This window comes from Manis pentadactyla, chromosome 8 (genome assembly GCF_030020395.1).
Source record: "Manis pentadactyla isolate mManPen7 chromosome 8, mManPen7.hap1, whole genome shotgun sequence".
Lineage (NCBI taxonomy): Eukaryota > Metazoa > Chordata > Mammalia > Pholidota > Manidae > Manis > Manis pentadactyla.
The window spans coordinates 129240998-129268572 of NC_080026.1; the positions used below are offsets into that span (position 1 = coordinate 129240998).

General features: G+C 43.7%; 1 protein-coding gene across 5 annotated transcripts in view; it reads left to right on the top strand.

The window, feature by feature from the left end:
* Positions 1 to 240: 240 nt before the first annotated feature.
* GRK5 (G protein-coupled receptor kinase 5) overlaps positions 241 to 27575 on the top strand; it is a 204280-nt gene continuing 176945 nt past the window's right edge. For all 5 annotated transcript variants that reach the window (XM_057506389.1, XM_057506386.1, XM_057506388.1 and 2 more), the window contains exon 1: positions 241 to 521. Coding sequence is in view for 4 of the 5 variants with exons in the window: in XM_057506386.1 (XP_057362369.1) it covers positions 470 to 521 (52 nt within the window). In the remaining variant the exon portion in view is untranslated. The remainder of the gene's footprint in view (positions 522 to 27575) is intronic.

The following is a 27575-nucleotide window of genomic DNA, read 5'->3' on the forward strand; positions in this document are numbered from 1 at the left end:
GCCGGGAGGACTACAAGTCCCAGCAGGCCCCGCGCCTTGAGCGCGGAGTCAGGAGGCGCGGCTGGCCTGGCGCCTGCGCAGTGCAGGAGCCCGAGCCTGCTAGTACCACACCCCCGGGAGGACCGAGGGGAGGCAGAAGCATCCGAGGCATTAAAGCATCCGAGAGAGCCCGAGGGGAGGAGAATGGAGTGACAGAGAAACGCGGAGGGTGGGGGGTGGGGGGGAGACCGTTGAGGGAGGGGGGAGGGGGGACACAGAGGGAGGAAGAAGCGGCGGCGGCGGATCCTCTTTGTAGAGGGGAAAACTCCGAGGTATAAGAGCAAGAATAATGCGGTAGCAAGGCGGGCTGCTTGCTCCCGGCTCCCGGCTCCGGCAGCAGCGGCGGCGGCCCGAGCGGCGGCAGCCCCGGTAGCACTCCCAGGCGCTGACAGCCCCGCCGGCAGGCTCCCTCGCTGACCGCCGGCTGTCAATGGAGCTGGAAAACATCGTGGCCAACACGGTCTTGCTGAAAGCCAGGGAAGGTAAGAGACAGGGCTGGTGCTTGCCTGGCGCATTCGCCGCGGGCCAGGGTGCGGGTGTCGGGCGGCGTGGAGGCTGGGGCTGTGCGTTAGCTGGATGCCCGCAGTTGGTCGCTAGCAGGACACCTCGGAGAGCTGCTCTGCAGACGCTGCAGGCTCAGAGAATCTGGACTTGGGTAGAGAAGGAGAAACGTCGAGGTTGCAGGGATTAGGATGCTAAAATATCCCCTAGTTGCCAGCTATCCCTTTACAGACCATGCCATCTCGGCAGCTGTTGAAAGGTCAGCTGGAAAAACGTTCATTCAGGAAACGACGGGCAAACGTGCAAATAAAATAGCTTTTCGAGTCGGCCTGGGATGGTTCTATGGTGTGAATTGGTGTGTGTTGGGGGGGATTAGCAGAAGCCAAGCCTTTGCTTGCGCAGGCTGAGTTGATATAAGCTATTGCTGGAAACCATCCGCTGGGAATGTTTCTTAGGGAAATCCCGTCGTGTGGAAGGAAGCCTTTTACAGGCAGAGTAAGATGTTGAGGAATTAGTCTGTTCGTAGAATAACGAGAGAATGGCTGTACAAATCACTTAGGAAATAATTCAGGATTTTAGAAGTGGGTTTTTTCGCTTTGGGGATGGCGGCGGGGGGCGGGGGGGAGATGACTTAATTTTGATTTCGGCTCAGTTAAGAAAAAGAAGCTGAGTGTGCTGCTTATATGAATTTTGAGTGCAAATCATTAGATTTCCTGCATTTAGCTGGCAGGAAATATCATGTAAATGGAATGGGTAGGATCTTAAGTCAGACCTGTAAACACACGTTTTGACTTTTCCTTGAGATGGAAAAAAAAAAGTGGCCCAGAAACTTAGATGCTTCCTAAAATGATTGTGTGCATATAAACACACATATTTAAGAACACCTGGAATTTATGTAACATGTCTTTTGCCAAGATTTGAGCTCTGGCGTGTAATCTTTTTATAAAAGGGGGAAGTGGTTTTTCCCTTTCATGGGAGGAGGTTTTATTTAACCCCCAAGGTAGAAGGCAGCCTAAGTAAGGTTTTGACTGCAGAAGTATACTCGGGAAGCAGCCCACGAAAATGCCTTACCTACTTATTAATATTTTCATTCACCCACTTTGATGAATGAAGGAAGAATTTCTGGCCAGCAATAAAACGATTCATGTTTATCCAGCCGGTTCCATCACCTTGTGGCTCTGTACACGCTGTGCGGGTGGGTGATACGCAGCCCAGCAACTCATCCCAGCGTTCAAGTCTTAATTTCGTTCTCACTTGTCGCTCTAAAGCAACTGCCTGGAAGGTTGGCATTGAAACCCCAACAGAGTTTAAAATGCGTAGGTTCGTCCTCACCCTGCTCAGCTTTTGTGTGAACAGAGTTGTAGGAGAGGCTGTTACTTAGTGACTTAGGTTCTAAGGCCTGAGATATTTTTCTTTTTTCCTAACCTGACATTTTAGCCAAGCGGATCCAGCTTGGGGCCGGTAGGCTCTCCCCTGAACTGGGCAGTGCGTCTTTTAGGGCAAGAAGAGAGAAAACAGCACCCCCACCTCTCGCCCCCTCCGCTAGCATCCTTTGCAGCCGCCACCTAGTGGTGAGATACGGTTGTACACCTCATGGCTCGGGGGGGCTGGGAAAGTTTTTTACCCTCTCTCCATTCTGAAATTATTTATTGGGAAATCACTGGATCTGATGGTATTGGGGGCTTTGCAAGTTTCCCTGTTGCCCAGGGAATTCTGCTCACTAGATCTGCTACTCTACGAATTCATTTGCCTAGGGTATGCTTTTTTCTAACGTCAGCATTTGGTTGCTACTTTTAAACTTTTGTGAGGAGTGGACAAAGTGTTATCAATTTTCACCACCAAATTGGTCTCCCCAGTTTTTTCGCCGAAGTGAATTCACTGTCTGACATTTTCGTTTGTCGGGTTAACACATTGTTTTTTTCAGAAACTTAGGGAAGAAAGCTGCAAGCTGGATGCTTATATGAAGTGACCCAGTTACAGTGATTAAAAAGTGCTCAAGAATGTGCCTTTCACTTCCTTTTCCTTTTAAAGTCTTTTCAACTTCTCTTTGAGAGTTTGGTAGTCATCTCATGGTGAGAAAACAGTTCTTGATGATGTCTTTGAAATGTAGAGGGCCTTGCCTGTAAGGAAACAAACTGACTTATGCATGAGAAAAATGAATCACTTACATGGAAACTTCATTTTAAAATTTGCGTTTCTCCCCCTTTCTTACATCTAAAGAGAATCTACAATTTTAAGGGCTTCCACTTTCTTGCTGGGTCTTCCTGAGCACATATATTCTAATTAGTGTGAAATTACGTTCTTAGTTCTCATTCTTTTAAATTAGGTGATTCTCCAAATAATGTTTATATCTAAGTATTCAGAAATGAAAGTTCAAGTCTGTTTAGTGACATATCTAACATAAAATTTATAGTACCTTTAAAAAGATCTGAGTTGTGTATAATGTTTAAAACACTTCTTACTTGAAGATTCTTGTGAATGGTTACAGATGAGAAATATAATTGGCGAATGTGAAATTTAATTTAGTTCACTTAACAAAATATATTGTAAACAATTTAAAATGTGGCTTTCAAGTAAGAGTCACATTTGTCCCAAAGAATAGAGAAACAGGCCTTGAAGAAAGACAGATACTCTTTGCAAATGCTATAAAAGAAATCATAGCTGCCAATGTTGTTGGGTAATTTGGGGGCCTATTTTTTGTTATTATTATGCATACTTAAAAGCAGATGGCTTTTATATTCATTGTAAATTCAAATTCTTACCATAATAAAAGATGTATAAAGTAGAAAACATGAATGTAGCAACAGAATAGGAAATCTATAAGTGGGTTAGAGTAAAATGATTCATTGTTAGTAATTAGGAAATATAACAAGCAAACTGCATCTTTGTGACATTGTTTAGAAATAAGAAAAGATAGAGATCTGGGTTCAAAATTTTAAACCACCCAAATGTATTTTGTGGGCTGTTTATTTGTCCTCATGGGGAAACATCAACGTGATCATTCTTAGGAACTGTAGATTACTCTTCAAAAAAGTGGTTAAGGAGAAAAGGAAAGAAGTTGAGACTAAATTCATGGCAATTTATGGAAATGAGCTAAGTGATTAAGCATTTAATGAAAGGAGATCCAGACTTTATCTAATCTGTTTACGTTTCATTATCTCAGAACACTGGCAGGCAAGCTAGTGCTGAAATAATAGTAGTGAGAAAGAGTGTTTGCAGAGTGCCCTTTGTGCATTTCTTTTTGCTTTTATTGTTGCAGTAAAGGTTTTTGTGTTTTTCTCATATTCTAGATCTGTTGCCTCACTCTTGAGGGAACAGTGGTGAGAAGAAATTTTGCAAGGGCCCACCCTTCCTTTTTTCACAGCCAGTGGTAGCCGTATCTGATCAATAAAGATGACGGAAGGAATACTGATCATATTTTCCTGAGCTTGATACGAGCAGGAACCTAAGTACAGGAACTGAGAAGTCAGAAGAGTACTGACTTTGCCATCGGTCAGGATTGCCAAAAATCAGAGTATGCTATTTTTCTCAGATAACTCTGTGATTTGTTGCCTTCATCTGCTTGATGATGATGATGAAGATTAGGGGCCTGGAAAAAGGTGAAGCTCCTTGCTAGCTGAGACTAGTGAGGGTAGAAGGGAGGGAACCTATCCAGCTGGCGAGGGGCAGGCTCTGCCTGGATAGACACAGCATTCCACAGCAGGGCTCAAAGCCTTGGCCACTTTCCCTCTTTTCCTTGCACCCCTAGTTCATAATGATAAAACCAAAACATCACAGAATTTTGTTACTGGAAGAGTGGAGTGTCTCTGAAGCTCGAGCCCTCCTACCGCTAATGGGCAGGCATACCTATTGCGCCCTTGCCCTCTCCCCTCAGTTTTACTGCACTGACAGCAACAGCTTTCATTCTGGGGACGGCAGCTCAGTGTGTGTAAAGCTGCCTGGCCCCTTAAGTACAATGCGCTAAATGAAACTGCCTCTTATTTTTTCTAAGTTTGTTTTCAGTACTGACATCTTGGAGGTAGAGAAACCAAAAGCAATGTTTTCAGAAGGCCTTGCTGTCTTATGGAAAGATTTCAACTAATGATTTTAATTAATCCAGCTGCCTATTTTAAAAATCATCAGATAAGTGCCCACAAGACTCTCATCTTTCCATAGCTTAGCTGCTGCTTGTCAGATTGTAAACTCCAAAAAGCTCGATTCTTCCAGTGCCCAAACTAATCTTTGTTTAAATTATGTCTTCAGAAGCTGTAAGTCTTGTAGTAGCTTGCTAAATGATACCCTCTGGCTCTGGGCTGGAGATCTCAGTAATGTCCAAGTGAATTTCAGGAAAGATCTCAAAATACAACCAAATTCGCTTTTACCAAGGGCTGTTCAGCCCATACCTGGGAACTTCTAGTGTTCTTACGGAACTAGGACCGCGGGCAATATTTAAGATTAATATTTGTGACCAATATATTCGTGACTCAAGGTAAAGCATTCTAATATTCAGACATTTTTTCAGTAAAAACTCTTATGGTTACAAAAGATATCACTGCTGTAGATCATGCAACTCAGAGGTGAAACAAGAAAACAATAGAAACTGACAAGTGACACAGAGAAAAGGGAATCAGGAATTGCTTCAGTCTTCCTCCTCCTCCAGCTCCAACACCTCACATCAAAATGAGATAGTGAAAGGCCCCAGTGAAGGCAAGAGAGGGAAAGCCGCTCCTTACTCTAGTTGTTTTTTTTTTTTAACATTGGTAAATTTAATAACATTTTTATTATTTGAAACTCTTTATCTTTAAATATAATCCAGTGTTTGAAACAAAAATAATAATGTATTAGTTTATGTAGAAGTAAAAACATATGACAAGACCACAAAGGCTGGGAGAGGACAAGTATACTTTATTTTTTTTTTGAGAGGGCATATCTTATATTTATTGATCAAATGGTTGTTAACAACAATCAAATTCTGTACAGGGGACTCAATGCACAATCATTAATCAACCCCAAGCCTAATTCTCAACAGTCTCCAATCTTCTGAAGTACAATGAACAAGTTCTTACATGGTGAACAAATTCTTACATAGTGAATAAGTTCTTACATGGTGAACAGTACAAGGGCAGTCATCACAGAAACTTTTGGTTTTGATCACGCATTATGAACCATAAACAATCAGGTCAAATATGAATATTCGTTTGATTTTTATACTTGATTTATATGTGGATCCCACATTTCTCCCTTAATTATTATTATTATTATTATTATTATTTTTAATAAAATGCTGAAGTGGTAGGTAGATGTAAGATAAAGGTAGAAAACTTAGTTTAGTGTTGTAAGAGAGCAAATGTAGATGATCAGGTGTGTGCCTGTAGACTATGTGTTAATCCAAGCTAGACAAGGGCAATAAAACATCCACGGCTGCAGAAGATTTCTCTCAAAACAGGTGGGGGAGAGGTTCTAAGCCTCCCCTCTGTTGATCCCCAATTTCTCACCTGATGGCCCCCCATGACTGTGCCTGTCTTAGGTTGTTCCTCCCTTGAGGAATCTTACCTGTCTCTGGCTAACCAGTCATCTTCCGGGGCCATACAGGGAGATGTAAAGTTGGTAAGTGAGAGAGAAGCCATATTGTTTGAAATCCTTAGTCTAGTTTTATGTCACCCGCTCTTCCCAGCCATCTGTGAGGGATGAAGGAACCACTCCTTAACGGCAGCTTACAAGTTACTATTGTTGCCAGAGGCTGGGGACAGGAAAAAATGGGGAGCAATTGTCGAACCGCTATGGGGTTTCCTTCGGAGTAATGAAAATGTTTTGGAACTAGAGGTGGTGGCCGCACAATATCACAAATGTGTACTAAATGCCACTGAATTGTGTACTTTAAAATGGCTAATTTTGATAGCAGTAGACTCATTGACACTGAGAAGGGACTAGTGGTTACCAAGGGGTAGGGGTTGCAGCGGGTGGTGGGGAGGGTGAGGGGGATAAAGGGACACAATAATTTGCAGTCACAATATAATTTGGTCGTGGGGACAGTAGTACAGCATGGAGAATGCAGCCAATGGTTCTGTAACATCTTACTACATTAAGAGATAGTAACCACACTAGAGGGAGTGAGGATTTGATAATAACTGTTGAACCACTGTATTGTATATTTGAAACCAACATAAGATTGAATATCCATGATACTTTAATATAAATAAATACATAAAATGGGTAATTTAAAAAAATGAAATAGTGAAAGGGTTTTAAATGTGATTTTTAAGCGATTGAAATGGATTATGTGGACTTAACTACAAGGAGTGGTTTCTGTTTTAAAACACATCCTGTTCTAGTTCAGGGTAAAAGTTCATTTAAAACTATCCCAAATATTGAAAAGATCTTAATCCATAAGTCAAGCTTCTTAAAATTTTATTTTTTGGGGTGAAGACAATATTGTTGCATTTAGTATCCTCCAAACACTGGAGGACGCACTCCGTTTTGTATAAATTGTGCTACCTTTTAGAGGGAAGGCAGTTACTTCATGACGAGGCCCTGCCCCTCCCCCTCAATTTCTCATTTTGAGAAAACCATTCTTAAATTGTCTTCTGAAATTCTTACACGGGTACCTATCATTCATTCATTCAACATTTGATTGTTGAAGGACCCTGTGGGAGGTGACGTTTCAGATGTCAGCCTTGGAGAGATGCAGCTAGCTGCAAGTGGGTGGAGGGGTGGAATGGGGCATACCATCATTGTCTTAGGCTTTTAAACTGGTAAATCAGATATGAGTAGAACCAGATTTCTTTCCCCCCCAGAGAGCTGCAAATTACTGTTCTGTGACCTGCTTAGCTGGGTATGCTTCATGGACTCTGCTGTGCCTAGAACTTGGACAATAGCCTGAGGGGCCAAAATATGATTTCAGGATAACTCCAAGGTCACCCTTGAGGGAGGTCTGAATCTGGAAGTCAACTGCTAATTTCCCAAGACATTGTGTTTATATGAAGGCCAGTTCCTATGCACAGAAACCACTAAAAACAATGGCAAGAGGACCCTTTGGTTGAGGAATGACAAGATCCAAGAGGAAAACTGGCATGCCATGGTGCCTTCCAGGTGGAACTTTGGTGGTGTTTCTAGGGCAGTGGCCTGGGTGGGGTTGATGGGCAGCAGTTCTGGCATAAGGATGGTAGAGGTCATCTTCCTTTCTAGCTTTTTGTTGGGATTGCTTTGAATACATCCTCTGATGTGGCCAGTCACCTGGAATGACCTGAATGGGTTAAAGGTGTCTAGTCCTCTAAATGTGTGCTTTCCAATGTGGTAGCTACTAGCTGCATGTGGCTATTTACAGTTAAATTAATTGAAATAAAAAATTCAGTTCCTTGAGCATGTGGACAACATTTCAAGAGCTCCATAGTCCCAATGTGGCTAGTGGCTGCCATGTTGGACCCAGAAGCCACGGAACATTGCCAGGACTGCAGAAAGTTCATTTGGACAGAGCTGCTCTAGAGTTCACACTGAATTAATAAGGATGTGATAACCCCATAACTTCTGACATGGAAATTTGGGGAAGGTAAAGTAGGAGAAGAAAGGGAGATGGGGTGGATGGAGAGGAAAGATGAGGGAAAAAAAGAGACAGGAAGTGGGGGCTGGGGAATTGGGGATTAGGATGGAGTCACAACAGAGAAAAACTCAGTTCAGGGACAATCATAAATATTGGTGTGGTGGTGAGCCAGCCATATTTCCCTTTTTTCATATCTCATTGGGAAATTTGCCTAGATTGAGCAACTGACATTACTGATTCAAATTGAGTGCATATCATAGATACATACAGAGCCCCATGTTCCTTCTTAAAACTCCTGGTGTGGGGATATTTTAAAACAATCATTTTGTTAAGAAAAAAAGTTGTGTGTACAATAAATCCACAGAAGAAAAACTGTTTAGACTTCAAAAAGGTGCTCTAAAATGAGGCTGAAGGTACAGGCATACCTCATTTTAGTACATTTCACTTTATTGTGTTTCGAAGACTGTATTTTTTAAGAATTGAAGATGTGTGGCTCAACTGTGTTGAGCAAGTCTGTCGGCACCGTTTTTTCTGCAGTATTTACTCACTTGGGTCTCTGTCACATTTAGGTAATTTTTGCAATATTTCAACTTCTTTATTATTATTAGGGTGATCAGTGATCATGACTCACTGAAAGCTCAGGTGATTAGCATTTTTAGCAGTAAAATAATTTTAATTAAGGTATGTACATTGTTTTTTTAGACATAATGCTATTGCACAGTTAGACTGCAGTATAGTATAAATATTACTTTTACATGCACTGGGAAACCAAAAAAATTAATTTGACTCACGTTACTGCAGTGGCCTAGGTCCAAACCTGCAGTTTCTCCTCCAAGGTAATCCTGCAGGTAAAAAAAAATTTAAGGGTTTCCATTTCCTCTGAACAGGACAGACATAAGATCATGAAGAAGGAGGTAAACGACACAGCTCTTGGACCCACTTTAAAATTGTTTCTCCTTACAAACTGTTGTCTGTGAAATTTGAAACATTTTAACAATAACCCAATTAGAGTACACTTAGCAACATAAACACTTGAAATAATAAAAGTTAGTTGCTGTTCTTTGTTGTCTGAAACAAGGTACTCTTATTTTTTTGTTTTGTCAAAGAGTCAACTGGTAACATCCTCTTGATAGAAGTCAGTAATGAATTAGGCTGCGTTTGATAGGCCTGCCTTGTCTCTAGGAACTTGTAATCTGTGAGGTATGAGTATTTTTATAAAAGGCAATGATGAAATGAACCTCAAAAGACAACTTCCAGGGCCTGTGCAGAAAGCAAAAGAAACTGAGATAGACAGATAAGAACATTCCTTTGTTGTGAAGTGGCAGAGGCCCACGGAGCAGCCAGTGCTGAGGCCATGCCAAGCCTTCTCAGTCCATCTTCCGATTTATTCTCCACTTTCCAGACAGAAGCTTACCCCCTGGCTTAACAGATGGGGAAACTGAGGGGAAATAAAGGAGGTCATTTGCCCGAGGTCACTTGAAGTGTGGACTTTTCTGGAGCAACCCTCTGAAGTCTTTCAGCATCCTCACATAAATCTTTCTTTTCCTCTGTAATAATGTAAGTCAAAAAAGAAACCCATTTCTCAGGGTGGTGTGGTTTCTAAATGTAAATGTCCATGTCCATGAGGTTGTAATGGTGGCAGAGAAACAGGTCTCTGTCATATTTCCAGGGGAAAGGGGCAAAATGGAATATAATTACCCTCCCAGACCATGATTTCAGCTAAATGCCAATTTGAGAGCAGTTGGATAAAACAGTAGTTGTGAATGACTACTGATAGGTGGATCCTCACAGTAGGTGTTTCCATTGTAAAAGTAGAACTGTTTATCAATTCGAATGAATCAGATTTGGTGGGCAGCGGGGTCAGGTAGGGATATATACACACTGATGATGGTACATACATGCCTGCACGTGTGTGTATGCACACCCAGCTGCGATCCTTTCTGGAACCCCATAACCAGTACTCCCGTTTTATCTGCATCTTCCCCTGCCCCAACACATACCTACACATCAAAAGGGCAAGATCAGCCTCTTGACATCTTCCACCCATTAGGGCTTGGAGGGAATCTTCAGCCAAAGAGTTGCCCCGCAGGACAAGGTGCTAAACCAGATGAGTGGTGGAGCGTATGTCATCACAGCAGTACTGCTCCCTTTCCTTGGCACAGTCGAGACATGGGCACCGGGCAGGCCAGTGCCTGCTGACATTGGCTTACCATGTGCAGGTCGCATCTGCCCCATACCCCTTATCCTTGGGTGCCTGCTCTGCCTTGGGAGGTCCTGGCCCTCAAGCAACCCTCCCTGATGGTGACACCTTAGGTGTGCACTCATGTCTTGCAGCTTTCTTCACTTAGTAAAAAGGTAGGAGGCTAGGGTGACACAGGTGGGAGAAACCCACCAGCCTGATTCCTCAGCCAACTTGCAGGGCATCCCCAAGGATGAGTGTGTCAGTCAGCCTTTTTTCTCCAGAAAAGCTCATTCAGGGTTAACCTCTTTTCATTTTTCAGTGGTAAGTTTATGGATGTTTGCCTTCAGAAGCCATTAACAGCCTGTATGTGTGTGTGTTTTGCATTAACTTAGCAATTTTACTTTTCAAGAATTTTGTGAGCTAAGAGAGTCTCTTCTTTGGGGGTCCCTGTCAAACCTGAGATTCTGGAGAGGAGGCAACGTGATGTCCCCCAGCCGGTAATGAGGGCGGGAAGTCAAGCCTTAGGTCTGCTCCTGCAGAGAAGGTGAAGCTCCAAACAACCAAGTCAGGAAGGGAAGCAGGGGAAGGATAGAATTACCCAACAACAGGGCAGAGAGAACCCAGCCCATGTAATTGCTCTGCATATCTGATAAAAGGTCTTGTGAAACCTTATTTGAAAATGGAATTCCATCTTGGCATGGGTCTTAGCACCACTTGTGAAATGGAAACGGGCTGGAGGAGGGTCAACAAGTGTCCCAGGAAAAAAACAGCTTTATAATGCTTGATGCAGGGATGTGCTCTGTTTTACTTTAGTGTTGTCTGTTAATGCACTCAGGGAGAGCCTGTGGGGATGGGCAGATAACATCCCATGAGAGGAAACTCCAGGCTCTGGGAAAAATAGGGGGTGGGAGTGGAGACAAGGAACTGGGCAGCAGACTGGAATGTCTCAAAAAAAGGATGTCTCAGGATTCAGTTTTTCTCAAGCCAAGTGTCATTGTGGATTGAGGCCTCTAAGTCTACAGTCACGGGCTAGGGAGGGTGTCTGTCAGATGAGTGTGTGCCTGGAACTTAGTAGGTGTTCAACAGACATTTCCAGAAGCGATCGACTGATGCTGTATCTAAGTTACATGGAGGAGAAGGGGAGAGCAGAGAAAGTAAGATCCTCAAGACATGGCCTTGATGGTAAATAACAAGTCACAGTAGATGGTAAATTAGGAAGTGATTCAACATGGTTAAGAAAGATTAACTAAGGGTATAGAGCAAATTGGAAAATGTTTTCCAAATGTTTGTCTTAACTGTGAAAAATGTCTGGCAAACTCCCCCACCCCATCCCCAATTTGGAAGTGGTTTGTCTGACTTGTTTTGGAAGAAATAAATATTTGCATTAGACCAAACATTTGGGTTAAACAGTTCTCCCCAATTCTGAAGGTCTGTGTGAGCCAGAGATGTTTCATGGCAAGCACACTTCTACCTTTTTTGGCTAAACCGATGGTAGCTTAGGACACACTCCTCACACGTTTTTCACATAACTACCAGCACGAGGCTGAGCAAATGGAAAGAAGAGAGGAAGCCAAACAATGAGACTTCCAGGCCTAGGAATGGCCGATGACCTGGCATTTGAAGGATGTAATTGTTAGAGAAAAATTGCCTTACCACTCATGGGCAATGAGGCTGGATCCAATTAAGACAAGGAAAACGTATGTTAACTCGGAGAAAAAAATTCTGAACAATCAATTCTGTAATCCTCTCTAAAGAGGAGTAGGCCAACATGACAGGGCTTTATGGATAATGCCAAACCCTGTGATATATAATAATTAGTAACCACTAGTTATTTGGTCTCACACTCTTCTTCAAACCACTAACCATTGCTTGGGATGGAACACACTGGGTCTAGATATTTGCTCCAGATGTCTTCCCATCAATAGGCTCCGATTAGAGGGATTTTTAAAAATTAAAGCTTAATTCTTTATAACATACAGCAGATACAAATTAAAGAAGGACAAACCTGATTTCCCTGGTGGGTTGATGGGTTACCAAGGTGAGGGTTAGTCTTTGGGTACACTTCGGGTATAAAACTTCTTATTTACATTTTGGTAACTATTTGGTAACTAATTGTTTTATATCACAGTGCCTGGTATCTCACTAGTCTTTTTGGCATCTTAAAAACATTTCAGGAATGACAATGAGTTGGCTGAGGATTTGAGAGGCCTATTCAGTCAGTTCTTCTGGGCAAACGCTTATAATTTCATTCTCTCAGGGTGGGCCTTTGCGCTCTCAAATATCTGCCTTCAGTATGAGAGTTGGAAGCAAAATTTTTGCGGGGATAGCCCTGGATCAGCTTCTGCACCTTTGCCAGTGTCATAAATCCAGTATATAGTTAGTACTTACTGTGTGCTTGGCCTCATCCTAGGTTCTGAAGGAAGGGTAACACAAACCATCTTCTTTCTAAAACAATCATTAAAAATTATAAATTCATCGGTGTCCAGTGTTTTATCTGATCTTTACCATCCTGCAAGGTATATTTTATTCTTCCCCATTCTTACAGAGTTTCAGAGAGGTAAATGAAATTTCCAGGTATCCTGTTATCTCCAGGCCTGGACCTAGTGACAAGGGCAGTCTCTATGCCTGATAAACTTTCTGCACCTTCCCGCTGCTGCCCTCAATAATCTCACCAGCTATCGGGAATGCCAATACTAACATCTATGAGACATTCGAAGAACAATCAGTGTGCAGCTGTGACTCGTAATTAAATAGGAGACACTGTATCTCATTTTTAAGATTTAAAAAATTTTGCACAGACAATATTTGTTTGCTAAAAGAAGTTTCAAACAACGCAAACCACCCAGAACAAAGTTAAAGTCTCTCCACCCATGTGCCCCCTCTGCTACTGGCTCCACCCTTCAGAGATAATTACTGTCAGCATTTAGGTGTCAGCCGCTTTTTCCAGATCTCAGTGTGTATGTATGTATCAGATACATTTTACACAAATGGGATCCTGGTATACATGCTGTTCTGCAACTGTTTTCTGTCAATAATATGTTGTAGAGGCTCACCATATCTGTTTTTATAGTTTCCCATGAAATGGATGGGTGTGAGGAAAAATCGTGAAGGACTTTGGAAGCAGAGCGTCTTTTCAGTGGAATGCTGGGTGTTTTCTAGCAGATCCTCAGGGATTATCCGGTTCTAAAGGATCTATGTCTTTTGTCTTGGACTAGCTTAATCATATCTTTAATCAAGCTCCTATAGTGGGACATGTAGGTTTTACAATTTTAAATGTATTGTAAATACTGTAGGACTAGCCTATCCATTGTATAACATCTTTAAGCACTTAAAGACTTACAGTTTTTTTCTTTTTGCCCCTGTGCTGGTATCAGCCTGATAGCAGTGTTCTGCCCACTTCCTGCCCCCGGGCTTTGGGAAGAATAATAAAACTTTCTGAAATGGAGCTAAGTGACCCTAGGGATGTACAAAGTACATTTTCTTATGAGAAAGGAGCATGATACACATGAGGACATGTGCTGTGACGTTTGTTAAGCCTTTGGGATTTAAACCCTACCTCTGAGAGTTCAGTCATCTTTTCTATGGTATTCAAAGCTTGCATTAGGGAAACCAAGTTCAGTCAAAGACTTAACTTGGCAATGACTTTGTGATTGCTCCTGGGTTTTGTGAATCTGGCAGGGAACACGGGCTCTGATGACAAGCCAGGGTTTTAAAGGCGGGCCCATATTTCTCTCCTTTGATCATCACCACAACCCAAGCTTGGCAGCTATCATTATTATTATTTCAATTTGAGAAAGAAATCAGGCTTAGAGAGGTGAAGCGATTTTCCAAGGTCACACAGCGAGGACCCACTTCTCGCCCTTCAGTGCTAACCCCTTGAACTCCCCCCCCATCTCAGGACTTTCACTGCGGTTGCGTGCCGCGCAGCTCTACGGAGGCATCGCTCACCTCGCAGAGGTAGTACAGTTGTAGATGTATGTTGGGAAGTGACACCTTTTCCTAATTCTCTCAAAGGGGCTGCATATGCTGGTGTTGGTTCCATGTAGTCCCTTTCCCTCCTGTCTTTTGTCTGGTACCACATCCTTCTCCAGGGAATTCTGTGGGTTCTGCCAAGGGTAACCACTTTGAAGGTTTGCATGGGATTTACCCTGGTGAGGCTCCTGTGAGTCCCATCTTGAAAACCAAAAGTACAAATAAAAGCAGCACAGTACGTGTGTATCCCTTCAAGAGCAGCTTGGCGTGCGGGCATAGCGTGAAGCCGAGGGTCTTCAGTATCGCTGTGACTGGTGGAGGGAAGAGTGGCCTTCGGGAAGCGTTTGTAGATTCGTGGACGTGCGAGCTTGCGCTCTGCCGGCTCGCTGCTGCCTGGAAGCAAACAGAGTGACCGGATGGAGAAGGGCTGCCTGTCCATTGGACGGATAGTCTGAACATGGTTGTGGGCTCACTGTCATCTCAGCCACCTCCTTTCTTCCCCAGAGGAGGGGTCCAAGGATCAAAGGAAGCCCACCAGGCAGTTGGGCAGCTCTAATGCTGATTCCCAGTCTTCATTAATTCCCTAGGGCTGCCTACAGCTACAAAGTACCACAAAACAAGTGGCTCAGAACCACAGAACTTTATTGTCTCACAGTTTTGGAAGCCACCAGTCCAAACTCAAGTTGTGGGCAGGCCACTCCCTCTGAAGGTGCTCGGGAAGCCTCTGTTCCAGGCCTCCGTCCTAGCTTCTGGAAGCCCAAGGCATTCCTTGGCTTGTAGATGGCTGTCATCTTATGTCTTCACAGTCTTCTCTTTCTGTGCCTGTCTGTCTCTGTGTCCAAATTTCCCTTTTACAGGGACACCGGTCATATTGGGTAATGACCTCATTTTAACTTAGTCACCTCTGTAAAGACCCTTTTACCAAAGAAGGTCACATTCTGGAAGTATTAGGGGTTAGGGCTTCAACATATTTTGGGGGGACACAATTCAAGCCCTAATGCAAATCTCTGGCCATGATGTTCAGAATCAGTATTTTAAAAACTTCCCAGGACCAGACAGGTGTGGGAACCACTGCTTTAAAGATTTTCCAGCTCCCTTCTGAGATGATCTTGGAGACTTGACTCCAACCTGCTCCCTGAACAGGACTCAGCAGCTTCCCTGGCAGTTGGTTTCTGCCCTCTGCTCACACCTTTCTACAGCTGGCAACTCACACCCTCTCTCAAGCAGCTCATGCTGGATAACTACATATATATATATATATATATATATATATATCCATATATATATATGTATGTATGTATGTATGTATATTAGATAGGCTTCCTTCAGCCATTAAATTGCAAAGTCCCTGAGGGCTGGGACTAGGTTTTCTTCTTTCTTTCTTTTTATCTCCCCTGGCTTCAACATGCACTGATTCAGGTCAAGCCCTAGGTATGCCTGGGGCAGTACTAACTCATCAGGTCCTGGTTCTGCTCTTTGGGGGTGTCATGAAAAAAGGCACCACCCTTTGTGGAGGGGCCCTCCTTATACCAGAAGACAACTGTGATGCCCACCATGGAATTGAAAGTAGAACCCAGCCCCTAGGTGCCCAGGTCAGTGCCTTCAGAGCACATCACATTGGAGTAACAGACACATTCAGCTAGGTCAGAATCTGATAGCAGATGGGAATATGGTGTTGCTAACATCTGGCAAAGCTCAGGGCCATGCCACTTAATACCTTCAGGCCACCCACTCTTTTTCTTTTTAAGTAACATGGTTATCTTCTCTTGCTGTTATGGGCACCAAGCCAAGATGTTTCAATTCCCATTAAAAGCTCTGTTAATGCCTCTAGTGAAAATGTTGAAGGGGAAGGGAGAATGCCACTGACACGCTGTGTGAACTTAGGCACTTTGCTTGGTATCTCTGAGCCACACTTTCCCCAGCTTTATCATGTGCACTTGGTACAGGTGATTTCTGGAGCTGTTGTCACCCTTCAGATCTTAAGAATTTGCTGGTGTATTTTCCACTGATAGTAATTCAGCTGTGGGCACGTCATCATAAGACTCAATTTTAATTTGAAGAGCAGGCACTACACATTAAAATGAAAAGTACCCCAAGGAAAGAATTAGAGCCAAGAGGGGTTACATGTAATAGAAACAAACAGGAAAAGAACCTGCCGCTGCCAGTTTAACTGATACCTGCAATCTAAAAAAGGCAAGTATATGATTCTAGTATTTTCCTCAGTGAATTCTAGAAAGGAAAATTTAATCAAAGGTCAAAAATAAACAGTTTGATTGTTTTGCACTGGATTATCTTAATAAACAGTCTTCCTGGAAAGTTTGAAGATACACAGTGCTCTGTGTGGCCCAAGGAAACATTGTTGAGAAAATGTAAGAATTTTCCATTTAGACATGAGTGATGGAGACATTGTCATGTAGGCTTGGAGACATCCTTTAAGTAGTTAGAGATTGATAAGCATTACCCACTTGTCAAGGCTTGTGGATGGGGACACTGCTGTCACTCATAGGGAAAGAGATTAGAGATGGGAATGGGTACTTCCAAGCATTCTTGTGGGCTCCTGGCAAATCCTGACCCACTTCTTCACTTGCCTTGTCTCATCGAGATGTCCAACTTTTCTTGACTGGTGACACAGATTTCACAGGCCAGGGGAAAGCTGAGAGGATTGGCGTTCCTTTTCTGCTGGTGTTTTCTACAACTGAAATTGCAAAAGGTGGAGACTGGCTGATTTGTTGGAGGCCACAAAGCTGGTACCTTAGTGTGGATAAAATAAGGATTCCTATAGCCAGGCTTCTCACCTGGCCCTGGTCAGCTAGCTCACTACACACATGTGGGCAATATGTTGCTATTGATTCTATATAAAGTGCTCCACCCAGTGCTCTGGGCGACACAGTGGCACGGCTGCACAACCACAGGAGAGCAGAGACTAGAGTGGTGGCAGCACCGAGGACAGAGACTGAGATGTCTGTGGGGGCAGAAGGGCCCAGAGGCAGAGACCGGCTTGCTGCGTGCAGCTTCACTCTGAGTGGATGGGATTCTAGTGATTGACCTGCCGCCAGGGGAATAAAGTTGGATATAAACCCTTTCACCCCAAGAATGTTCCATTGTCATTGAATCCATAGTGAACTTGCCAGGGCTGAAACCCATTGGAAGGACACTTAGCCTCTTAGTATCTTTATTATCATGTGGAGATAATGACCTAATGGTTATAGAGACCGAACAAAGTATATAAATAAAAAAGAAAGTCCAGATACAGACCCAAGTGTGTGTAAAAGTTTAGTGTATAATAAAGGAAGCAGTTCAAGTCAATGGGAAAAGAAGGCTTGCTCAGGAAATGGTATTGAGATAAACTGGCTAACTAATCTCTGGGGAAGACATGTTAGATTTCTACCCTATACTAAATGAAATAAATTATAGGTACATTGAAGATTTAGATTTAACAAAGTGAAACTATAAACATTTTAGAAGAAAATGTAGGTGAATATTTCTTATAGTTTGGGGGCACAATCATAAGAAAAAGATTGACGTATCTGACAAGGCAAAATAAAATAGTTCTCTGACAAAAGAGATAAAGTTTAAGTCAGGTGATAAGACACTCATGAAAATCAACCAGAGAGAACATCCAGAGTGAAATGAACGAAGAATCTGAAGAGGTAGAACACTAAAAACGGAATAGCTAGCCATGAATATATGTTAATTAGACAGGAATCTTGGTTGCAAATGACAGAAATACAATCTTGTAGAGGCAAATGAGAACTCAATTGGGAGGATACAGGGTCTCTCACATGTAAAGGAGGGGTGGGAAGTATAGGGGCCGGAATAACCTGGTACCCGTGTAACCTGGAAGTTGATTACTACCAGCACTCTTCATGTGCCTCTCATTTGCTTCTTGATTTATCAGCTTCATGTTTTCTTACAGCTTTCTCCATATGGTGGGGAAACATGTCATGGTTTCACATCTTACAACTTCCACCAGTGGAGAGAGACTGGTATTTCCCTCCTCAATTATGATTTGAAAAATTCTAAGGAATGATTCCCAATTGGTCTGTCTTCTGTCAGTAGATTGCACTTTAACGGTTAATGTAGATTAATTAATTTCAGTTAATTTACTTGAATTCTTAGATTGCAGTCCCTAGGGGTGAAATCATAAGAATAGAGTGGCTCTGGTTACAGCCAGAGAGGATGAGCTAGTAAGAAGGGAGGTAGTTTCTAGGGTTCAAAAGAGGGTACTGGCCAGACAGGCAGTATATTATAGGGGTCCTGTGCGTTTGAAAAGATGCTCAATCTCAGTAATACGCAGAATCCTAAATCTATGCAGAATATTAGATAGGCAAAAAATTAAAACATCGATCATGCCTTATTTGGGAAGTGTGGATCCTTTCAAACATTACAGTCCCAATTGCTGATATGAGTACAGATTGGTAAGTCTTTCTCAAGGACAGTTTGGCAATATATACTTCAAAAGGCTTAACATTGTATACAACCTTTGGTCTTGAAATTCCAATTCTGAGATTTTATCTTAAGGAAAAATCAGTGCACAGACAATATGCAGAAGGTTGTTCATAGCAGGTGTTTATAATAGAAAGAAACTGGACTTAATTTCAATGACATTGGTAGAGGATCAATAAAATGAATTTTGGCCTATTCAAATAATAGATTCATACATAGCCATTAGGAATTATGGAGGTCTGTTCTCATTGACTTGGAGAGATAATTATAACGTCTCAGGAAATCAGGAAAACCTAGATTTTGTGCAGGGGGCATACATTACCCCTATAATTAGAAAAATGTGTTTCCATTTGGAGAGAGGGGATGATAGTTAGTGACTTACAAACGTGAGCCCACTTGATGGGACCATAAAGAACTAAAATCCTTTAAAAAAATATGTCAGGCCCTCTGCAGTCCGCCTTAGCATTTCACCTTGGGAAGTCATAAGACTGCTCCAGCCATCTTGCTCAAATGATGCTTGAAATTTCTCCTTGGACCCGATTGTTGACTGACCAGCTTGACTGAAGCTGTGTAATAAATGCCTTAGTGTGTCTAGCACACTTTTTGACTCTACAGGATGGCAACACATCTTTGTCTTTCAAATATGACTTTCATTTTTGGGAAAAGCCTACATTCCTTTATTGTCAGGTTTGGTCCGTAGAGCCGGCAGCCCCTCTGGGTGGCAATTTTGGAGGCGGGGAGTGGGGGACAAGAATAAGAGGAGGACCCTTTCTATTGCCCTGGACAGGGTTGGGGTTTACCCAAACCCCCACCCCCCACCCCGAGGGCACTTGCTTTGTGAGGCTGGGTTCTTCTGAATGCGGAGGCTCTGTGCATTTGCTTTAAAAGTAACCACCATCATTTGCTTATTTTATCTTCCCATTTGACAGTGGGAGGTGAGGATTTTGATTTTCGTGAGACAAGCTGTACAGTTGAAGAGAGAGACTGACCATTTGGAATCCTGTAACCAGGGGTGTGTCTGATGAGGACTCATTCCTGTCCAGCCCTCTAGTGAACTAATGACCAACTAATGAGCAGGAATATTTTGGGCCACACAAAATGAGAATCAATTTCTCTTATTCCTAAAGCACCTCCTGGGTGTATAATGCTAGGAGAGGTGCTTCAGGCATGTAAGGATGCAAGAAGTTGTTCCTCCCTTTCTGGAAGTTCTGATCTAGTTGGGGAAGGACAGATACGTGGCCAACTACATCCAAGGTAGAATGTAAGTACAAAGCAGTCTTGATGGGGGTGATTAGTAAAGGCTTCCCAAAGAGAGGTGGCCTTTGGGCTGGGCCGTGAAGGCTGGTGGATGACAGTGTGAAACCTCTACTGGGTGCCCAGATCAGTGAAGGGGGCTTTATAGGGATATATTTTTCACTACCACCTGATGACAAGTATCATTCGCACATGATAAATCTGACAGAGAGAAGAAAGTATTTGTCCGAGGTTGCAGGTTAAGTGTTGGGGCTTGGATTTGACCCAAAAGCCAGTGTTGTGTGAAGGATTTTACCACGTGAGATCACAGGGTGGACTGTGCTAGAGACAGAGGTTCCTGGCAGTGGGAAGAGCAGAGCCAAATGGTAGTGAGTGGAGAGACCAGCACAAGGTTGTTTGCCCGGGGCAAGGAGTACTTGTAGGGGAGCAGGGAGCAGGAAGGCTGGAGAAGTGGACCATCATATGGGGAGGTCTCTGCCTAAGAGGCTGAGAAATTGGGAGTTAAATTTTTAGGCAGAATGGAACCACGGAGTTGTTTAGCAGAGGAGGCCGATATTGGCTGGGCTGGAAGATGCTGGATCTGGCAGCAGAGTTCTGTGGGCCCAAAAGAGCATTAGTTCTGAGAAATATGTGGGGGCTGACCTGGGTCCTGAAGAAGTGGGTGGATGGGAGAGCAGCTTTGGCGAGGCCGATTCTATGGAACTTGGCACCTGGTGGCACTGAGGTGTGTGCAAGGACAAAACTACTTAAGTTCGAGTCCAGGCGACATCACAGGGCCACAGAGAAGCTGCTGGCTCCAGGAAAGGATGCAGGCATAGCTTGGGCCTCATTGAGTGGAGGGGCAGCTGGCTCAGAGTCTCAGGCTGTAGAGAGCCTCCAGGCCAGTGGCAGGGACTTGGGAGGTGCTGCCGGCACAGCAGCAGCTTTGAAGAACGTGGGAGCAGATGGCCCTGTTGCTTTTCCCTGTCTAGTACCCACGCCCTCTTCCGCTTGTAGCAGCATCTCGGTGTTTTGTGAGGTCCACTCTTCCCCCATTTTCAGTCCACGAGGTTGGGCGGAGATGACTTTTCATTGGCTCCAGGGGTGAGCATGTGACCCAGCCCTGGCCAATCTTCTCTTTTTGCCCTCCAGTCCAGTTCAGGGTTAAGGATGTGATTCAAGGTCCAGAAAAGGCTGCTTTTCTCTTGCTGGGATTTGGAGGTGAGGTCCAGAAAGGGGAGCTTGGAGGTGCTGGGACTGTTGCGAATAAAGGCCACATGAAAGATAGAGAGAGGTTGGCTCCTATCACATTGGTCTCCAGCCAGCCCTGGAGCCAGGTGTATCCCACTGGGCTTCCTGTTTAGGGGAATTGATGACTTGACATGTACAGTTAAAGCGACCTGACTTACTCAAGGTTAGAAGCTATATCTTTAGGGGATACCTGTCTTAATAAAGGGCACAAGAAGGCAGGCATGGAGAGGTGAAGATCAAGAATAGGTGCCCTGAGTCAAGGAAGGCTTGGTGAGCATTTATCCCAGGTTTTTCCTGAGCATAGGGGCAGGTGCATTTAATGTTTGCCACAAACAATACGTCCCCAACCTGGATGCCCTTGTGGGACTCCAGTTGTAGAAAAAAAAGGAAAAATAAATCAGGAAACAAGTAAACAAACATACTGGTCACCATGGAAATGTGATCCCAAGGTGTTAGAAACAATAGCCATGTGTGAGTCCGGAAGTGGATGCTGTCTACACCGACACTGGTTTCGTTCCAAATCTGTTTCCTTCTGGGAGCCTAGACATGTCCATAAGCTCATATAGTCAGCTCCTCCAAGAAAGGGTAACACCTCCCAAGAGCCTTGGTTTTATCATCATTAAAATAGCTATAGACCTAGTATTGTGCTTATGCATGGCAGGGCCCTCCTCCCAACTGCCCATTGACGTAGATACTATTTTTATTCCAGTTTCACAGATGAGAAAATAGAGACTCAGAGATTCCTTAACTTGTTCAAGGTCACAGTTATTAATGGATAAATCAGGATTTGAACCCAGGTCCCAGAGTCCATGCCCTTTCAACCACCATTGTCTACTACCTCTCATTGGCATTGAGAAAGATATTAGTAAAAGTTGCTAATATTTACTTTACATATTTTATTTCATTGAGTCCTCACCAAACACCAATGAGGTAGGTACAATTGGTTAATCCCATTTTATAACTGAGGAAAGAGAAGCCCAGAGGACTTGGGAATCCTGCCCAAGTTCCATAGTCAGTAGGAGGCAGAAATACATTTTGAGGTTATTTTTTCAGATGGATTTAAAATGCTAATATGCCTTAAATTTAACTTGGGAGCCCAGGATGGGTGATAACTGGAATGTCTAGCTTGGTGGGATGTTCTTCATGTGTAGATTTATATTAAAGAAACGAGTCATGCAAGTGAACATTGTGGACAGAGAATAATAGCAACTTGATTTGTCTATTATTGTTGGAAAATCATATTCTGGAACTCACTAACATGTAAGTAATTGGAAAATGTTAACGCAAAAGAGTAAGGTTCAAAAACAAAATCTCAGCATTAAGTCTGTAAATTCGTTCTTCAGTGAAGAAAAAGCCCAATGTACTACTGTTTGTGGGCTGGCTGGACGTGTTACAAATGCTGTGGAGTAGGAGTATGTGACAATTTTTTTCATTGAGGGCCCATTTCAAGATGTACTCAGGCTGCTTAAACTCCCCCAAACTTGTGAATTGGTTCAATAACAAAAAGCATGAATCATTTTAATAAAAGGTGCCAGGGACATCTGCTTGAGTAATTTTTGACACTTATTTTTCTTTTTGAGAATGTGTTATATTTAGGACTGATTGTTAGACCTAAATGTGGATTTGAAGACTGGTAGTCTATAAGCTTCATGAGGACAAGGCCTGTGCCTAATTATTGCTCTTTGGGTGTGTCTGCATACACTCGGTGCCCAGTGAATACTTTCCGAAGGAATGCTGAGCCCAGGAGCCCTCTGATTCTGCCCCATGTCAGGCCCACTGCCCTCCAGGAGGTGACTGAGGGTGGAAGATGGCCACAGGCTAATGGGAGCTTTTAGCAAAGTTCCAGCTGCTTTGGGGGTCAAGGTGGAGCTCTGGACAGCTAGACTAGTGGCCGGTCTTGGTACCCAAGAGCTCCCTTCTTCCTCAAGCTTGGTGTCAGTCTCAGCTCTCTGCCAGAAAGGCTGAATGATCCTCCCCACCAGATCAGGAGGAGGAGATAGAGCCAGGGGAACCAGATGAAAGGAGGGCTCAGGGCCTGACTTGGAACTGGCTAAAGCCTCAGCCAGATAGTGGCTGTGGGCCTGGCTGCTCCCAGAGGGTGTGCAGTTGGGCACCGTGGTATCCTGCCTTGGGAGGCCCTGCTTCCACCCTTTGGGACCTCAGGTCACCCCCAGCCTCAACCATGGGGCTGTCTTAATTAAGAGCTAACTTTCAGTTGGTTATTTAAGATATGTGTAATCACTGTACCGAGTACTAAACACACTCTCACTGGTTTTCCCCTTGAGGATCTCTGCCTCACTGCTTTCCTTTCTGCTACATAAAAAGCATCACTATCTCTGTTCTCCAGCTTAGAATGCTCTTAGACCTTACAGGGATCCTGTTAGGAGTGTGCTATTGTTATCCCCATTTCACAGATGTGGAAAGTGAAGCTTAGAGTAACTTGCCCAGCATCATATGCCCTTAGTAACTTGCCATGTATCAGTTATCTAAACGAAGCAAGGGAATATGACTCTTAAACTCCACTGGGCAAGTCTGGGGCCCATGGCTGTGAGTTTGGGAAGGAAGGTACAGATCTTTATTTTGTAGGATTATTTACTCAAGTTACTGGTTTTTGCTCAATCACAGGTGCCTGTGAGCTAGTTAAGGGCTTTATACTCAATGTATCTTGTATATTTTTATTGAGAAAAGGCCACCGCCCATCATTATCTCTCGGATCTGTTTTAGCAAAGCTGGCTGTAATGTGAATTTCTGTAAAGTTAACTCTGGTAAAGTAATTACAATAAAGCAAATTCTATTTCCTGATGGTTTCCTTCCTAGAAAATAAGATTGCCCCCAGAAAGTGTCCCAGAAGGCTCAGCCTCCAGAGGAGCTGGCCTTTGGGGAGTGGGGTTCTGGGATATGCCTTGGTGGCCACGTGTGCAAACCCATGCTTAGCTATCCTCCCCTCCACAGGTCATGGGTGCTGCTTCTGGGACTGTGTTCCTTTGTGCACATAATAATAATACTGGGGCCCTGGCTGCAGCAGGAATTATTTATTACCCAGTTTAGTGGTTGTAAACTCTTTGGTCCACACAATATTTTAAAAATCAGAAAATTCACATAACATTCCTGATTTAAGACTTTTTTAGAAAATCAGAAGTTCTGGGAATATTAGGTAAGATTTTTCATAGCAACAGTTGTCTACAGCTGAATATTGGTTGTCTATTTTGGAGCAAATTTCCAGGCTCCGCATTTCACCTGAGTCTCCACTGTTCCCTCTTCCCGCTCAGCAAGTCATCTTTACTCCGTTGTGCCATCCGACCAGCCAGTGTGTTTGGGGCTCCTGTCTCCTTCTCCGTAGTGTACTTGCCTTATAAACTCCAAGTTATATAATATGTTCTCTTTAAAAAAAAAAATGTTTTGCAGGCACAGGAATTATTTAAAATGTAATTTCAGCAGGCACTGATTTTGCTCACTTAATGCTGAGAACCTGCAGGCACCCTATATGAAAACTTAGCAGTAGGAATGTATTGGAAAGAGGGAGATGGCAGGCATTGTCTGGAGTCTCCAGCATGCTAAATGGGCTTCCTTCAAGGAAATGAAAAGTAGCTGCTAAGTGACAGCACAGTCTTCAAAGGATAGACCCTTAAACTTCAGGGAGACTGAAGGAGGAGGGAGCTGGGGTGGGGTAGGGGGAAGACCCTCCCATTAGCCTTCCCTCTCCCCCTGGGAACATTCCACGACAAAGGAAATAGGAGCAAGTGAGCTGGGAAATACCCAAGTTTCAGCTGGAGTGATGCTGTTTACAAGTTCTTACAGGAAAGTCTATTATGGGGCAAGCTCTTAATGGGTTGTCTGTCTGTCAAGGGAAGAGAGGCTGGGGCGGGGGAGGGGCTCGAGATGAGATGGAAATGACTGTAAGCCTTTGCTTCTTGCATTTCCTGTCTTTCCATTTACAATCTGCTTGGGGATTACAAAGCTTGGGGGAGGGTGCTGAGCTAGGGAGGAAGGAGATCTGTGTGTGTGTGTTTCTGTTTCATGTTCTGAATATTTTCTGGGTCCAGAGAGGGTTTTCTGGTCTACAGAAAAGACACCCCTTTAGGCACTGGAGGGACCGGATGACAGACGGCAGGGTCAGACGTTATCGGTTTCCTGGGTGGAGGGTGGACCGGAAGGAGGGGTGCCTGGCCCTGAAGATCTCAATTAAACTTTGGACTGGCTCACCCAGGGAGGTGGCATGATTTCCTCTGGGGGTTTAAAATAAAGAGCAGAGATTCAGTTCCATCTGGAATGAAGGGTGTGGTCCTGCTTGGTGGCTGGGATGGACCCAGCCTTCTTTGTTCTGAGACTAGACACCCCACCCTTACCCGCCTAAGTAATTCCTGGGACTAGAAAGGTTTAGTCTTAGCACACTAGAATTACTGCTAGAAAATAAAAATCCTTAGTGTCTAATCCTTTATCTTCTTGAGCAACAAGCAGGAAAACACCCACCTTCTGTTAGATATGTGGATTTTGTTTGTAGTGGATTTTGCACCAGTGACGGGGAGTGGAGCAGAGTATCTTAGTCTTATTTTAAAAGTGGTCTGCACGGCCGTTGACTCTTGCAAGGCCCGACGTTAGTATACCCTATTCCAACTTGCTGTCTGGAAGTGGTTTGCCACATTCTTCTGGGCTCCAGCAAGAAATGGTGGTCTCCCCAAAGAAGGGTGATCAGATGGCTGGTGTCAGGATTAATAGTGTCCCCTTTCATTCTTAAAAGGGTCCCTGTTTGGCCAGTAAATTACATAGTCACTCTACCGTGAAAGAGCTGGAAAGGCTCAGTAGAAAACTGTTTTGGGAGGGGGCATTGAAACACAGGCATTTGAGAAACTTGATTTTCCATTTAAATGTATGTATTTTTTTATTTTTTGTAATCTAAATGACATTACAACCTCCGGAGCCTGACTTTTTGCTGGTAAGAGAGGAAGGAAGTTTTGTTATTGAGAAAGCTCATTAAAAAAAACCAAGTAGAATGAAATAAAGACCAGGGAGCTTCCCAGAGGCCTTCACCAGGCTGGGGCTGATGCTGGGAAGGGGCTGGGAGCTGCCTTCTGTCGGTGTAGGGCAGGCCCAGAGGCCCATGGTTTTGAAAGGAAAGAGCGGGTAGCAACGTTCCTAAAGTTGGAACCTACAGGAATGCAGATGCCCAGGCCGAAAGGGCCGGAGGTCAGAGGCTACAGGATCGTGACCAGGCTCTCAGCCCTTTGCTGGGACCGCTTGGTCCATTCTTGACTGTGGTTGATTGCAAGAGTAACGATGAGGGCTTGAAAAAAAATCACTTCTGTTAAAAGATAAACGGAGGCATATTGAAAATTTTAAGAGTTTATATGAGCAAGAAATCGATTTAAAGTGCCAAACTGGAAGTGGCTAAGAGGCTCTTTTCAAAGGAGCCAGGGGAAAGACTTAGGTAGAGAAAGTACAGAAACAAAAAAAGGGAGTTATTTGATTGGCTGTGGCTTAAAGCCTCACTGGCTGTTTATGATTGGTTGTCAGCATTTTGCTTTTATAATCTTGAGGCATTTACAGGCTTAGATTTTGGTTTGCTTATGTAGAATGCCATGCCATTAGAGCCACCTCAGTCTGATGGGCTCCTTGTTTAACTAATTTAACATTTTCTAGGTGAAGGACATTTGGGCAATAGCTCTACTGTTTCAGCTTCAATTTTCTCATCTGTAAAATGGGGATGGTGCCATCATCTGTTTGCAGGGCTTCTGTATGGACCAAATGGAGGAGGACAGAGGGCATCAGTAAGCTGGATAACCCATGCCAATGTGAGGGGTTGGCCCTGTGGTCCTCATGTGGTCACAAGGACTGCTGTTTCCTGTGGGCTTAACCCTTGAGCACCTTTATGTTAGGGACACGTGACAGATGGGCTTTAGCGCAAACTCTTCCCCAAGTCAGCAACTGGCAGGTTCAATGAGGTTTTGCTAAAATGGTCAAATAAATTTTCCTAACACCAGTCTTCTCCAAATCCTGTCCCACACTGCTAATCACAAACTTCTCTGGAACATCTTCTGCCAAAATGAAGCTGGCATAGCTGTAGAAAGAGGCAATGTTATATATGATTGTAGAAAGTGACCTAGTGGTTGGCACACAGGATCTGTCCATTCATTCATTCATTCATTCACCCACCCAACAAACAGGTACTGAGCCCTGCTTTGGTCCCAGGCACTGGGATGATTGGGCAGCCGGGTAGACAGAGTATCTGCCCTGATCTAGAACTTTCCTGCTTAAGGGAATAACTTGGAAATAACACAAGTGATTTACAATCTGTTAAAGAACAAAGACAGACTAAGAGACCCAGGATTGAGCACTAGGGAAGAGTTTTTCTGCTAAGTGGAGAGCCCAAGAGCAGAGTCCTGGCTTTAAGCAATGAGATCTGCACAGGAGGAGAAATGGCGTAGGTCTTTAGCTGAA